This window comes from Perca fluviatilis, chromosome 13, assembly GCF_010015445.1.
Source record: "Perca fluviatilis chromosome 13, GENO_Pfluv_1.0, whole genome shotgun sequence".
In the NCBI taxonomy this organism is placed as follows: Eukaryota; Metazoa; Chordata; class Actinopteri; order Perciformes; family Percidae; genus Perca; species Perca fluviatilis.
Window position 1 is genome coordinate 14,565,032 of NC_053124.1, and position 15,207 is coordinate 14,580,238.

Here is a 15,207-nt window from a genome sequence, read left to right on the forward strand (position 1 = left end):
AGAGTCAGGTACAATCACCTTTTCATATATCAGAATATCCATAATTTCATATTGTGTCTTGTGCTTTCTCTCATCTTCTTCTACACAAATGTACCATGCACCTTAATCGGCCCTGATTTACCTGTGCACAAACATTTTTTTTTTTAACAATGGCAGTACAACACATGGGATTAGCTGTTTTGTAGCCAAGCAATTAGATAACAAACATATCAGCACTTACATTTTTATGCAAATGATGAATGCAGAGAAAACTACTTTATAGCTCCCACTTGAGGAGAATATTTAGCCTGCAAAATGTAAATTTGCGAGTAAATTATAATCCAGAATAATCCATGAATATTATATAATGTTATTTCTCAGTCACATTGCAAGTCACATAAATGCATATTCTTTTCTTTTTTTATCATATTTGTTCACGTAGTTACTCATGTGTCTTTTTGGTGTGTCACAGGTGGAGGTGCTCTCTGTGGTGGCTCAGCAGATCCTCAGCATACAACAGGCCATTGCCAAGGATCTGAAGACCTTCCTGTTTGAGGGGACCGAGCTGTCACTCAACCCAACCTGCTCTGTGTTCATCACCATGAACCCTGGTTATGCTGGCAGGGCAGAGCTCCCTGACAACCTAAAGGTACATCACTGTAACACTTCAGCATAGTCTTAAACATTACTCAACAGAGCAGAATATGATAATGAAGAAGAGCTTTGAAAAGTGTAATGTAGTAGAGTTTAATAAGAGAGAATAAGATGCTGGCACCGGATGTATACCTATCAATCTTGTCTTGTAGGCTCTGTTTCGTACAGTTGCTATGATGGTGCCAGACTATGGTCTCATTGGAGAAATCTCCTTATACTCCATGGGCTTCATTGAGTCTCGCAGGTATGTGTGAATGATGTCCTGGACAACATATTTTTATTAAGAATACTTTCTTTCTGGGCTACTCTTAGCTCCTGGTTGGTTGATTCATCAAGCCTCATACATCTAAAATTCCAGTCTCGCCGGGAAGATTGTGGCCACCTACCGCTTGTGCTCCGAGCAGCTGTCTTCCCAACACCACTATGACTATGGTATGCGAGCTGTGAAGTCTGTGCTGACTGCAGCAGGGAACCTGAAGCTGAAGTACCCCGAGGAGAACGAGAGTGTGCTGTTGCTTAGGGCGCTGATGGACGTCAACATGGCCAAATTTCTAGCACAGGATGTGCCACTGTTTCAGGTGACAGACTTTGTACCAAATCCAATTGTAATCACTAGTGTTTCTTTTTTTCCTATGTAAAGAATGCATGAATTGGTTTACTAATTAGTTAATGTAATTCTCCATCTGCTGCCACAGGGTATCATCTCAGATTTATTCCCTGGTGTGGTCCTTCCAAAACCCGACTATGATCTCCTCCTCAAGGCTCTTAATGACAACATTGCTAAGCTCAACCTCCAGTCTGTCCCATGGTTCATTGGCAAAATGATCCAGGTACCAAGCAGGAGCATACAGTAATACTGTAATACTTTACGCTCATAAACGTTGTTTTGCTAGTTGTTATACATCAACCACATAAATGTGCTCAGAATTTGATTTGTGATTGTGTTTAGGTGTATGAGATGATGTTGGTACGCCATGGATTCATGATAGTAGGAGACCCTCTTGGAGGAAAGACTTGTGCATATAAAGTTCTTTCTGCTGCCCTTGGGGACCTTTATAGGGGTAGGTATTGCAATTAATATTTATCTTCTAGTTGCCACCATGTTTTTTTTAAGATTATTTTTTGGGCATTTTTAGGCCTTTTATTTTTACAGGACAGATGAAGACATGAAAGGGGAGAGAGAGGGGGAATGACATGCAGCAAAGGGCCGCAGGTCGGTGTCGAACCCGCGGCTGCTGCGTCAAGGAGTAAACCTCTATATATGTGCGCCTGCTCTACCAACTGAGCTAACCCGGGCCACTGCCACCATGTTTTTTTAACCATACGTTGGTTCCTAGCAAGCCATTAACAAAGATATGATTTTTATTTCAGTTTTGAATTATTTGCAATTGTTATTCATAAGAGTTTATTCTCTCTCATTCCACTTTTTCAGACAATTTGGTGGAGGAGTTTGCAGTGGATTACTGCATCATCAACCCCAAGGCCATCACCATGGGCCAGCTGTATGGCTGCTTTGATCCAGTCAGCCATGAGTGGTCTGATGGTGTGCTGGCCACCTCCTACAGGGATCAGGCCATCAACACTTCAGATAATCGACAGTGGATCATCTTCGATGGGCCCATTGATGCTGTCTGGATCGAGAACATGAATACTGTTCTGGATGACAACAAGAAGGTACTGGCCACTTTGATGCTTTCCTCGCTGTAGTTTTTTTTATGTACTTCTGTTAAAATCCTGGGTGTTAAATGCTAGCAATTAGTTAGTCAACTGGTTGGTCAGACTTTGCCTCTGTCCTGTTCACTTTGTTCTCTGCTAGCTTTGTCTGATGAGTGGCGAGATCATCCAGATGAGTAGCAAGATGAGTCTCATCTTTGAGGCTGCTGACCTGGAGCAAGCCTCTCCGGCTACCGTCAGTAGGTAAGCAGCACAGACAGAAGCGACGCTAGCAACTTTAGAGAGGGAGAGAGAGAGAGAGAGAGTGTGTTGTGTGTGTGTGTGTGTGTGTGTGTGTGTGTGTGTGTGTGTGTGTGTGTGTGTGTGTGTGTGTGTGTGTGTGTGTGTGTGTGTGTGTGTGTGTGTGTGTGGAAAGCACACGTTTCCGAAATTTATCTGTATTTTGTTGTAACTTTTGAATGTAAACATTGTGTTGACCAGGTGTGATATACGGATGGACATCCTCCAGCACCTCAGCAGATGCCCCTCGTCGACATTCATACACACCTGCCAATAACCGCCCAAAGCCTGAGCACTGAACATAGAGAACTGGTGACATTACAAACACGCTTATTCTAATTGGCTCATTGATGCTCAGTTTTTGTTGTTTTTATGTCCTTAAAGGTGTCATATGATGTGTCTTATACCTGCTTCTTTGAACTTTTGTCTCACAGATAGTGGACCTGTTTGATTGGCTAGTTCAGCCCTGTCTGGACTTTATAGATAGAGAGTGTCGCTTTGTGGTTCAAACATCTCCCATTCACTTGGCCTCCAGTCTAATGAAGTTGTACACCTGCCTTATGGGTTAGTAAGAATTGTATTTAATTGATAATTTATACATATTTCTTTTTAGCTGTGTGTGTGTGTGTGTGTGTGTGTGTGTGTGTGTGTGTGTGTGTGTGTGCGGCTGTGGGTCTGTGTGGGTTAACGGTCTTGTCTATACCCAGATGAAATTTCTGCCTCCGGAGCTGATGGTACTCAGATGTCCAGCCAGCAGATAACCATGTGGCTGCAGGGTTTGTTTATATTTGCTGTTGTATGGACTGTGGGTGGGACCATCGCTGGGAACAGCCGTAAGAAGTTTGATGTCTTCTACCGCAATCTGATCATGGGCATGGACGATGAGCACCCTCGGCCTAAGAGTATCAAACTCAAAAAGAACAACATCTTCCCTGAGAGAGGTCACACATTTATTTACATATGCAGTTACTATAGCAGTTAAAAACCTGCCCGTTTAACATTAGAAATGCCTCATGTTTACTTGTTTTGCAGGCACTGTCTACGACTACTACTTTCATAAGGATGGACAAGGACAGTGGAATATATGGACTGATTCAATTACAAATGAAGAAAATGTCATTCCAGTTGCAGCCAATGTGAGTATGTTTATGCCACAGAGGTTACTACTGCTGCTAAAGATGCCACTGTAAATCTCCATGTTCGCTGAAACTATGCTTTTCCTTACCAGGTGTCAGACCTCATTATCCCAACCATGGAGACGGCACGTCAGCTTTTTTTCCTGCGTACCTACCTGGCACATGAGATACCTATGTTGTTTGTTGGGCCCACTGGCACTGGCAAATCTGTCATCAACAAAAGCTTCTTGGTAAAGCTGCCTAAAGAGCAGTACACACCAAACTGTATCAACTTCTCAGCCCGAACCTCAGCAAATCAGACTCAAGACATCATCATGGCCAAGCTGGACCGACGAAGGAAGGGCGTGTTTGGACCTCCTATGGGAAAGAAGTGTATCATCTATGTTGGTAAAGATAGACCCAAATACAGATCCCACACTCTTGGACTAAAATTGGATCATTGAGTGTTTGATAGTCTTTTCACATACAAATTGATTGTTATCTCTTCTACATAGATGATCTGAATATGCCAGCTAAAGAAATCTACGGTGCCCAACCCCCAATCGAGCTGTTAAGGCAGTGGATTGACCATCGTCACTGGTATGACAAGGCCGACACCTCCAGAATAAACATAGAGGACGTGCTGTTTATGTCTGCAATGGGGCCTCCTGGTGGTGGGAAAAATGACATTACAGGTATTTTTGAAATAATTATTTATTTGATAATAGTAATTTCATCAAAAGAAAGCCGCAGATCAAACTGACAACATTTTTTAAATGCTAGGCCGCTTCACCCGCCACTTGAATGTCATCTCAATTGATTCCTTTGATGTTGAAACACTGACCAAGATATTCAGCTCCATCACTGACTGGCACTTCAGCAAGGGCTTTGATGCCTCTTTCTACAGGTAACTTGTGAAATATGTATTAGAATGTCAAACAGTGGCATAATTAAATAAATTATCTTTGTCAGAAAGAAATACCGTTTTTTGTGTTACACCCAAGGCTAGGCAAGATCATGGTCCAGGCCACCATGGCAGTCTATAATGATACCATGGACAGCTTCCTCCCCACCCCGTCTAAGTCCCACTACATCTTCAACCTGCGGGACTTTGCTCGAGTGATACGGGGTGTGCTCCTGGCTCCACATACCCACATGCAGGTAAGAGGGGAGACGATAGTGAAATATTTAAGTTAATTGTTCTGAATTGATGTATCTTTTCCATGTATGTTGGCTGTTTATGTCAGGACGGAAACAAACTGATACGCCTGTGGATCCATGAGGTCTACCGGGTTTTCTATGACCGACTCATTGACAATGAAGACAGGGAGACATTCTTTGGTATTGTCAAAGAGAGAACCTCAAACTTCTTTAAGCAGAACGTGGAAAAGGTATGTTTGATTAGTGTCCGCACACACACTTAACAATTATTATTTTAGTAAAGTCAAAACAATAGTTTATTAGTCCTGCCATTTTATATAACAAATTAAAATTATAAAAGTAGCCTGGTTTACACCAGACCCTTCTCAGATGTAACTGAGAGTGGGTCTGGGCAAGGTTCATTCACAGCTCATTTCCAAAGGGGCGTCACCAACGGACGCCGCTCAAATGCCTCTGGGCGCAATTGGATAGTCCTTCAACCAATCAGACCAACGATCCGGGTGACGTAACAGCGACAGCGACATCAACGGGTTGCTGCGCTTCGGTGGCCGCCATGTTGAATGTAAACAAAAAGCTGCTTGCCTCGCTGCGCTATAGTCATCGTGTAAAGCCCGCCTCAATGGTTGTGATTTGTACCTCGATTTGGAAAAATTGGTAATGGGCTTGAATGGGCCAGAATTGGCCAGACTGACTTGCAGAGCTAAATAGATAGATAAAAAGCTATTTGCAAAAAGATCACTTTAGTAGATTTGGGTCGAAATCAGTTTAAAGGGTTTCTGCTGTTAGATACATTTTTCATTCAATAACTACTTCTGCATCCAAGTGCTAGTGGGAAAGTACAAACCTAAACATTTCCAAGTCACCTATACAGCACTGCAATCACAAGCAGATTCAGTACACAAACAAACTGTGAAAGAAGCTGCTGCTTTGTGTAGTGTAGTGTGTTATGATCTAGATTCAAAACTGTACACTGCGTTTAATCCTAAATCTCTCCTATTGTTGTCTAGCTCCTGAGCCATCTAAGCACAGATGGCAATGTAGTGGACGAGAGCATCCGTAGCTTGTTCTTCGGGGACTATGGCAAGCCTGATTCTGACGTTAAGGCCTACGATGAAATCACAGACTTGTGTGCCTTACAAGAAGTGATGGAGTTCTACCTGAATGAGTACAACAACTGCAGTAAGGCACCAATGCCCCTTGTAATGTTCAAATTTGCCATTGAGCACATTTCCCGCATATGCCGTGTGCTGAAACAAGACAATGGCCACCTTCTGCTCGTCGGCATTGGCGGTTCAGGGCGTCAGAGCACCACTAAGCTGGGCACCTATATCAACGATTATGTCCTGTTCCAGATTGAGTTGACCAAGAACTACAGCATGTCAGACTGGCGTGATGACCTGAAGCGGATTATGCTTAAAGCAGGCATCGAGGGAAAGAACCTGGTTTTCCTGTTCAACGACAGCCAAATTAAGGATGAGGCTATGTTAGAAGACATCAACATGCTGCTTAACACTGGTGATGTGCCGAACATCTTTGCTGCCGACGAACGTGCTGACATCATAGATAAAGTGCAGGGAATAGCCCGGCTTGAGGGAAAAAAGATCGATGCCACTCCGCTCTCAATGTACAACTTCTTCATTGACCGTGTGAAGGCTAACCTTCACATTGTGCTAGGTAGGCACTTTTACCTGCCCTTTTTCGTTTGTTTTTTTTATTGAAGTTTTAGTAAGTAACTGGGATTTATTGCATTCAACAGCAATGAGTCCTATCGGTGATGCCTTTAGGAACCGTCTTAGGATGTTCCCCTCCCTTATCAACTGCTGCACAATTGACTGGTTCCATGCTTGGCCAAATGATGCTCTGGAAATGGTGGCACACAAATTCCTTGAGGATGTGGAAATGGAAAGTAACATCAGACTGGAGTAAGGACATAAGAAGGGTGCAAAAAAGTAGTACTAATTCTAGCTGCTTGACTGTGGCACATACTTAAAGGGATATTTCACCACTGGAAAGTTAAATTGGGTAATTTATGTAGTAGAAATGTGAAAATCTTTTAGAAGTTGGTGCCTTCTGGACTGAGAAAAGCCAGAACATTTATTTTTGGCTCATGTGGAAGAAAGACAACAACTCCCAGAATGCACTTGCTTCGCTTCCCTACTAGTCCACTCCCAAGCCACGCCTACTGTTTACAGACATAATAGACAGTGAGACCGTTAAGTCAACTCAAATGTGTTTTATTGTCATTTCAACCATATACACAAAACAACGTTTCACCGTGACTCAAATGGTGTTACACATTTAAAATATATAAAAATGACATACGAAATAGGCTACATTTAGTGCACACACATTATAGGCTCCATAAAGTTCAGCTAATTGGTAGCATTATCGCTTGGTGGGCTGTAAACACAGAGTATAAACACAGCCGTGAATTTGCGTGCAATGTAGAATGGTGGGCATCTAACAGTCACAAACTCCACCAGCAGTTAGCAGTAGTTGGATAAAAGCACCCCATTTCTGCACCAGTCCGTGTCCGTGTTAACACAGCCCGCCTCCATGAGTCTTACCCGACAGAGCAACATCTGCTCGGAGGGCTAGCAGGCCTGGTAGCTGGATAGATTCTGGGCAAAAATGCCTCAGATGACGCTAAATGACGATTTTTGCGTCATCTGAGGCTTTTTTCCAGACCCACAATACAGAGAAATCTAGTTTCAGGGGGACATGACAGAGGGAAGCACGGTCATTCTAAATACTACCGGGTTTCTACTGATACAAAGCTTAATGCTAATGTATCCCTTTAATTTGCATCTATCACTATGTAGTATGCCCACATTTAGGTTGTTTTTCTGTGATCTCAGGGTGGTGGAGATGTGCAAGACCTTTCAGACAAGTGTCAAAAATATGTCTGAAAGGTATTTCTCCAGACTGAGGAGACACAACTATGTCACGCCCACCTCCTACCTTGAACTCATCCTCACCTTCAAGACTCTGCTCAATGCCAAGAGGAATGAAGTGGATACTGCAAGGAAGCGCTATATCATTGGTCTCCAGAAACTGGAGTTCGCTGCATCTCAGGTGTTGCACCCTGGCAAACAATATTACTTTGAATTTCACTTTGGTTTTCTGACCATATGAATGATATTGACACATCATGCTATGTCCACAGGTGTCTGTGATGCAGGAGGAGCTGACTGCCTTGCAGCCAGAGCTCATCCAGACCTCAGCTGAGACAGATAAGATGATGGTTAAGATAGAGGGGGAAACAGTGGAGGTGGATGCTAAGAAGGAACTTGTGTCTGCTGATGAGAAAGTGGCGAATGACGCAGCAGCTGCAGCCCAGGCCATTAAGGTATACAGATATTTCAACAGTAATGACTCATTTTGCCATTGCAAAAATGTCCATAGTTTATATTGTTTTCAAATATTTCTTTCTAAAATATTTCAACCAATTGTTTTTAAGAAGTGCAGTATTTTGGTTTGCATCCATTTATGTATTTAGACAAGGATTGTTTGTCTTTCAGGAAGAGTGTGAGGGAGACTTGGCAGAAGCAATGCCTGCATTAGAGGCTGCCCTATCAGCCTTGGACACCTTAAAACCTGCAGACATTACGGTAGTTAAGTCTATGCAGAACCCACCAGGTCTGGTCAAGCTAGTCATGGAGTCAATCTGTATCATGAAGGGCATCAAACCCGAGAGAAAGCCTGATCCGAGTGGCTCAGGTAAGATCACAGCTTTGAAAGAATGATTTTTATATGGCATCAAGTTTATATTGCACTTTTGAAAGAAAATATTCAGCTCAATATAAAATATGATAACAGCATTGCTGTTTCCAATAAATTTGTTGCAGGTAAGATGATTGAGGACTTCTGGGGCCCCTCAAAGAAACTCCTGGGAGACTTGAAGTTTTTGGAAGGCCTCAAAGCCTACGACAGAGACAACATTCCTGCACCGTACATGAAGAAAATCAGAGACAAGTTTGTCGACAACCCAGAGTTCCAGCCCTCTATCATCAAAAATGTCTCCTCGGCTTGTGAGGGTCTCTGTAAATGGGTGCGAGCAATGGAAGTGTATGAGCGTGTAGCCAAAGTGGTAGCCCCCAAGAAGGAGAGACTGAAGCTGGCTGAGGATGAGCTGGCTGTACAGATGGAAATGCTGACTGTAAAAAGAGCTGAGCTAAAAAAAGTTGTAGACAGACTGCAGAGCCTGAATGATGACTTGGCGGCCATGATTACCAAGAAGAAAGACCTGGAGGACAACATTGAATTGTGTTCTCAGAAGCTGATCAGGGCAGAGAAGCTGATTGGAGGACTGGGTGGGGAGAAGGACAGGTGGACCGAGGCCGCAAGGCTACTCGGGGTTAGGTATCAAAACAAACCTATATTAATGTATATTAATCTTAACTATTAGTCATGATGTGTGGTGCACCTGAACTTTGATATAATCAGATTGGTACTATATCTCCCTTCTGCAGATACACCAACCTGACAGGTGACATCCTCCTCTCTTCGGGAACTGTATCTTACCTTGGGGCATTCACAGTAGACTACCGTATGGAGTGCCAGGAGCAGTGGCATATCCTGTGCCAGAAGAAGAATATCCCCTGCTCTGAGGTCTTAACCCTCAGCAACACTCTGGGTAACCAGGTGTCCATCAGGGCATGGCAGATTGCTGGACTGCCAGTGGACTCCTTCTCCACAGACAATGGCATCATTGTGTTTAACTCCCGTCGATGGCCCTTAATGATTGACCCTCAAGGCCAAGCCAACAAGTGGGTGAAGAACATGGAGAAGGGTAATAAACTTGCTGTCATCAAACTATCTGATGGAAACTATGTGAGAATTTTGGAGAACTGCATCCAGTTCGGAACCCCAGTTCTTTTGGAGAACATTGGAGAGGAGCTTGATCCAGTACTTGAACCTGTGTTGCTGAAGCAGACCTTTAAACAGCAGGGTGTTGAGTACATGAAAATAGGGGAGAATATTGTGGAATATTCTAAAGACTTCTTGTTCTACATGACAACTGGGCTGAGGAACCCTCACTACCTCCCAGAGGTGGCTGTCAAAGTCTGTCTGCTGAACTTCATGATCACGCCACAAGGCCTACAGGACCAGCTTTTAGGGATTGTAGCAGCCAAAGAGAAACCTGAGCTGGAAGAGAAGAAGAACCAGCTCATTCTGGAGAGTGCTGCCAACAACAAGCAGCTGAAGGAAATTGAGGATAAGATCTTGAAAGTGCTCTCCTCCTCTGAGGGGAACATCCTGGAGGATGAGACCGCCATTAAGATCTTGTCATCCTCCAAAATCCTCTCTGAGGAGATCTCAGAGAAGCAAAAAATTGCCAGTGTCACAGAGAAAGAGATTGATGACACTCGCATGGGTTACCGTCCTGTGGCTGAGCACTCCTCCATTTTATTTTTCTGTATCTCAGAATTAGCAAACATCGAGCCTATGTACCAGTACTCCCTGACCTGGTTCATCAACCTCTACCTGTATTCCATTGCCCAGAGCTTAAAGAGCGACGATGTGACTGAAAGGATCAACAATATTGTTGAGCACTTTACCCTCAGCATCTACAATAATGTGTGCCGCTCGCTTTTTGAGAAGGATAAGTTGCTTTTCTCCCTGCTGCTCACTGTAGGAATCATGCAGGGTAAGGGCCAGGTTGACGACCAAGTCTGGCGCTTCCTCCTAACAGGTGGCATTGCTTTAGATAACCCTTACCCAAACCCTGCTCCAGATTGGCTGTCTGAGAAATCTTGGTCTGAAGTCGTCAGGGCGTCCAAACTTCCAAACCTGGATGGTTTCTTTGAACATGTCCGAGACAGCGTCTCAAAATGGAAGAAGCTCTATGATTCAGGGAAGCCCCATGAGGACCAGTTACCCGACCAGTGGAATACCTTGAAAGGGATGGACAGAATGGTAGTAATCAGGTGCTTCAGGCCAGATAAAATGGTTCCAGCAGTGCAGGATTTCATCGTGAATAACATGGGACAGGCTTACATTGAACCGCCCACCTTTGACCTGGCAGGAAGTTACAAAGACTCCAACTGCTGCTCTCCTCTCATTTTTGTGTTGTCACCAGGGTCTGATCCAACGGCAGGTGATTAATCAAAGACTTGTGACCTTTTCTACACTTTTACACACAAACCATATATTCAAACTATAATATAGAATTAAATACAGAAGGAAACTTGGTTCAAAAGTGGCTCATGGTTTTATGTCTGGGTGCAAAAAGTCCTTAATAGAGTATTGCATTGTTTCTTCAGGTCTGCTGAAGTTTGCCGATGACCTCGAAATGGGGGGCAGCAAGACCCAAACCATTTCTCTTGGACAGGGACAAGGACCCATCGCAGCACAGATGATTATCAAAGGCATCAAAGATGGCACCTGGGTGGTCCTGCAGAACTGTCACCTGGCCACCAGCTGGATGCCTGCTCTGGACAGGATCTGTGAGGAAACCATCACCCCAGAGAACACACACCCTAGCTTTAGGTAACAGACTACACAGTGAGTTTAACTGAAACGTGTTCTTGTCTGAAGAAACCGATAAAGGCAAGTATCTTTTCTTCTCTCCTAGATTGTGGTTAACAAGTTATCCATCTGACAAGTTCCCAGTCAGTATCCTGCAGAATGGGCTGAAGATGACCAATGAGCCTCCTAAAGGAATAAGAGCCAACCTGTTGCGCTCTTACCTGAGTCACCCCATCTCTGACCCTGACTTCTTTGACAGCTCCAAGAAACAGGTCACTTGGCAGAAGTTCCTATTTGGCCTCACCTTCTTCCACGCCCTAGTACAGGAGAGGAGGAACTTTGGACCTCTGGGTGAGGAATATTAGCTGTAGTTAACTGTTTGACCCGTGTGATGTATTTTATTTTATTTTTACCTTGGCTTATTGTAAAGTACGGTTTCCATTTTGATTTATTTTTGTGATTATTTAATATTTTTATTGTACCATTATTCTGATTGTAAAACAATCCTGTTGCTGTTGTTTGTCCATTTTCTCTCAGGTTGGAATATTCCTTATGAGTTCAACGAGTCTGATCTGAGGATCAGTATGAGGCAGATCCAGATGTTCCTGGATGAGTATGATGAGGTTCCACTGGAGGCCCTCGCATACCTTACAGGTGAAAATGCCATAGTTGTAACACAGCAGGGCATTACTTAACTCCGAGGTGATATTTTGAGTAAGTAGGTCACCCTTGAATCACAGGCTGATGTAACCTGGTGGATACCCTTAACCTCTGGGCAGGTTTTTTTATTTTTATTTTTTTAAATGAATGGCCTTTATCACAAATCTCTCTCCCTCTCTCTTTGCTTATATAACATGCGTATATAGTAACATGTCACTTATATAATCACTAAACAAACTTGACAAAACCGCACAATTAACATCAAAACATTGTGCTTGCACTTCCAACTTTTGTTTTTGCTTTAATAATCATCTCTTTTCTCTCTTTTCTCAGGTGAGTGCAACTACGGTGGCAGGGTGACAGACGACAAAGACAGGCGTCTGCTGTTGTCGCTTCTGTCCATCTTCTACAGTTGGGACCTGATAGAGCAGGAGGGCTACCACCTGTGTGAGGGAGATCTGTATTATGTCCCAGCTCATGGCCCCTATCAGGTACTGTCAGAACGCTGGTCAATTCCTAATTATTGCTACAGCGCAAGACTGTCATATCCATTGTTATCAGTCATGACGTGACATAAAGCAGTTGTCTTCTGATATCGTTATGGCCAAAGTACATACAGGCTTGCATTTCAAATGAACCCAAAAGCAGCAGATTCCACAGGTTACCCAGAGGAGGATTAATCATTCAATCATAGAGCGTCTGGAATGAAACCTTGATCATGTTTGGCCTGGGAGGCACTGTGTTGAAGATCACGGTTATAACTCAAGTACTGCTTTAATCATCCTATCTGATCAATTATTTTCTTTATTCCAGACATATGTTAACTACATTCGCAGTCTTCCAATTTGTGCCGATCCTTGTGTGTTCGGACTCCATAGCAACGCTGACATCACAAAGGATAATCAAGAGACCAATCAGCTCTTGGATGGAGTACTGCTGACTCTGCCCAGGCAGACAGGCGGCGGGGCCAAGTCTCCTCAGGTTTGCACTGCCTGTTGTGTGAATCACTTTAATTTCACCCTCTCGGCTTACACTTATTTCCCTGAGGAAACATTACTTGCAAACGTGTTGACTTATATTCAAGCTATGTGTTGTCGCCTGTGTTGCAGGAGGTAGTAGATGAGCTTGCAGAAGACATCCTGTCTAAGCTGCCAGCAGACTTTGACATACAAATGGTGATAGATAAATACCCAGTCATGTATGAGGAGTCCATGAATACGGTTTTGAGGCAGGAAATCATCCGCTTTAACAGGTATTAACAACTTGGGCTGCTATGCAATAAATATTCATATTAGAAAAGACAAACCTTATTTACCAATAACTCATGATCATTGATCAGTTTTTTGTAGGACACACTGATGGCATCATTTACAACTAATGCTTGACAACATTATTTTCCCCCTCTCAACAGACTCACTCATGTGGTGCGCGTCAGCTTGGTAAACCTCCGCAAAGCTTTGAAGGGCCAGATCGTTATGTCTGCTGAACTTGAGAATGTTTTCAACAGTATGCTGGTGGGCAAGCTGCCCGCTATGTGGGCAGCCAAGTCATACCCTTCTCTCAAGCCAATGGGTAGCTACGTGACTGATCTCTTAGCCAGGCTGAAGTTCCTACAAGTAAGAATTATAATTTTTATAGGTTATACAGTCCTTGAGCGAAGGTAACATTGTAATATGACTTGCAAGATAAATTAAGCACATAGTAGTTCAAGTCCAATAGCATATGTACAGTCAGGGAAATTGTTTGAATATGCATAATGAATATCATTTTAAAAACTGATCTATAACATTTGGATTGTAGTAAAGCAACACTGGTTGTATAGAGAATAGATTACATTGCATTTTTCCAAAAAATATACTGATTCCTACGCATATGCTTGGATATCTTTTTGACAGGATTGGATAGATACCGGCCCACCTACAGTCTTCTGGGTCTCTGGCTTCTACTTCACCCAGTCATTTCTCACTGGAGTGGCTCAGAATTTTGCCAGGAAGTACACCATCCCCATAGACTTCATTGGCTTTGAATTTGAGGCATGTAATGATTTTGCCAACCTTTCTCAGTGTTTCAGGTCATATTCAATCATATGAATTTCATAATAACAGGGATATATTTAGGGTGGATATTCATGCTCTGAGTTGTGTTCCAGGTCACCAAAAATGAGACCCATATTGATGAGAAACCAGAGGACGGGGCCTATGTCAAGGGTCTTTACATGGAGGGGGCGCGCTGGGACAGAGAGAACATGGTCATTGGAGAGTCCCTCCCCAAGATCCTCTTTGATTCTTTGCCCATCATCAAGCTGAAACCAGGGGAAATGGCTAAGTTTAAACATGAAAACATCTATGTTTGTCCTGTTTACAAAACCAGCGCCCGCAGAGGCACCTTGTCCACCACCGGCCACTCCACCAACTATGTCCTGTCCATCGAGCTGCCCTCTGACAAGCCACAGAAACACTGGATTAACCGTGGGGTGGCATGCCTCTGCCAGCTGGATGACTAAAAACTAGCATCGGTATTTTAAACTAACTATGTATGCCAAAGAAAATGTCTGTGTTTGTATGCCAAAGTAACACAGGTGTAAACTGAAACACGTAAAGGTTCTAAAGCTCGGTTGTAAGCACATATTGGCAACCATGACCACAATCAAATCTTTTTTTATTATTTTTTGTCATAGTGGATGACATTTAAATCTGTATGTAATATTTTAGGATATCAAGCATGATTTTTTGGTTTTCTCTGATGATTTGGGAAATTGACTCTTAAAGTTTGAAACTAAAACCCCCAAGTTCATAACATATACTAGCTGTGAGCTACACAATAAACAGAAGATACATTGTGTGGATGTGGAGAATGTATTTCAAAACAACTCTAAAACAAAAACGTGATATTTACAATGTGTTTCATACTGATTCTAGTCAAGGGGCTAGTAACTGGTGTAAGCTCATAATGAAAAGAACTAGTTTTCATATGTATTTGCACTATGATGCACTTTACATTTCTATATTATATATGATTCTTTTGTTTCAGAGTGGGTGGAGGGTTATTGCTAAGATGTATTACTTGATAATAAAGTCAGCAAAACAACTGGATGATGTCAATATTTATAGTGCTCTCTCAACTCAGCAGTGTGTTCTGATAGCAAACACTAGATGGCAGCAAAGGCAAACCACTATTCCACAGGGCTTTGAACTGGTACCCTCAATGAGAATGT

The 15,207-nt window shown here is 43.0% G+C and overlaps 1 protein-coding gene across 1 annotated transcript in view; it reads left to right on the top strand.

Annotated features, from left to right (window-relative positions):
• Positions 1-15,067, top strand: part of dnah3 (dynein axonemal heavy chain 3) — a 28,284-nt gene extending 13,217 nt beyond the window's left edge. The window contains exons 32-63 of the mRNA XM_039820903.1: positions 452-628; positions 786-877; positions 992-1,211; positions 1,329-1,463; positions 1,583-1,694; positions 2,066-2,307; positions 2,450-2,546; positions 2,816-2,898; positions 3,021-3,150; positions 3,294-3,527; positions 3,619-3,722; positions 3,815-4,109; positions 4,217-4,396; positions 4,485-4,608; positions 4,706-4,862; positions 4,949-5,092; positions 5,870-6,536; positions 6,619-6,784; positions 7,721-7,937; positions 8,029-8,211; positions 8,384-8,582; positions 8,711-9,224; positions 9,335-10,962; positions 11,129-11,354; positions 11,440-11,684; positions 11,871-11,987; positions 12,327-12,484; positions 12,807-12,974; positions 13,103-13,245; positions 13,405-13,609; positions 13,889-14,026; positions 14,143-15,067. Coding sequence (XP_039676837.1) covers positions 452-628; positions 786-877; positions 992-1,211; positions 1,329-1,463; positions 1,583-1,694; positions 2,066-2,307; positions 2,450-2,546; positions 2,816-2,898; positions 3,021-3,150; positions 3,294-3,527; positions 3,619-3,722; positions 3,815-4,109; positions 4,217-4,396; positions 4,485-4,608; positions 4,706-4,862; positions 4,949-5,092; positions 5,870-6,536; positions 6,619-6,784; positions 7,721-7,937; positions 8,029-8,211; positions 8,384-8,582; positions 8,711-9,224; positions 9,335-10,962; positions 11,129-11,354; positions 11,440-11,684; positions 11,871-11,987; positions 12,327-12,484; positions 12,807-12,974; positions 13,103-13,245; positions 13,405-13,609; positions 13,889-14,026; positions 14,143-14,496 — 7,854 coding nt within the window. The 3' untranslated portion in view covers positions 14,497-15,067. The remainder of the gene's footprint in view (positions 1-451; positions 629-785; positions 878-991; positions 1,212-1,328; positions 1,464-1,582; positions 1,695-2,065; positions 2,308-2,449; positions 2,547-2,815; positions 2,899-3,020; positions 3,151-3,293; positions 3,528-3,618; positions 3,723-3,814; positions 4,110-4,216; positions 4,397-4,484; positions 4,609-4,705; positions 4,863-4,948; positions 5,093-5,869; positions 6,537-6,618; positions 6,785-7,720; positions 7,938-8,028; positions 8,212-8,383; positions 8,583-8,710; positions 9,225-9,334; positions 10,963-11,128; positions 11,355-11,439; positions 11,685-11,870; positions 11,988-12,326; positions 12,485-12,806; positions 12,975-13,102; positions 13,246-13,404; positions 13,610-13,888; positions 14,027-14,142) is intronic.
• The last annotated feature ends 140 nt before the right edge of the window (positions 15,068-15,207 follow it).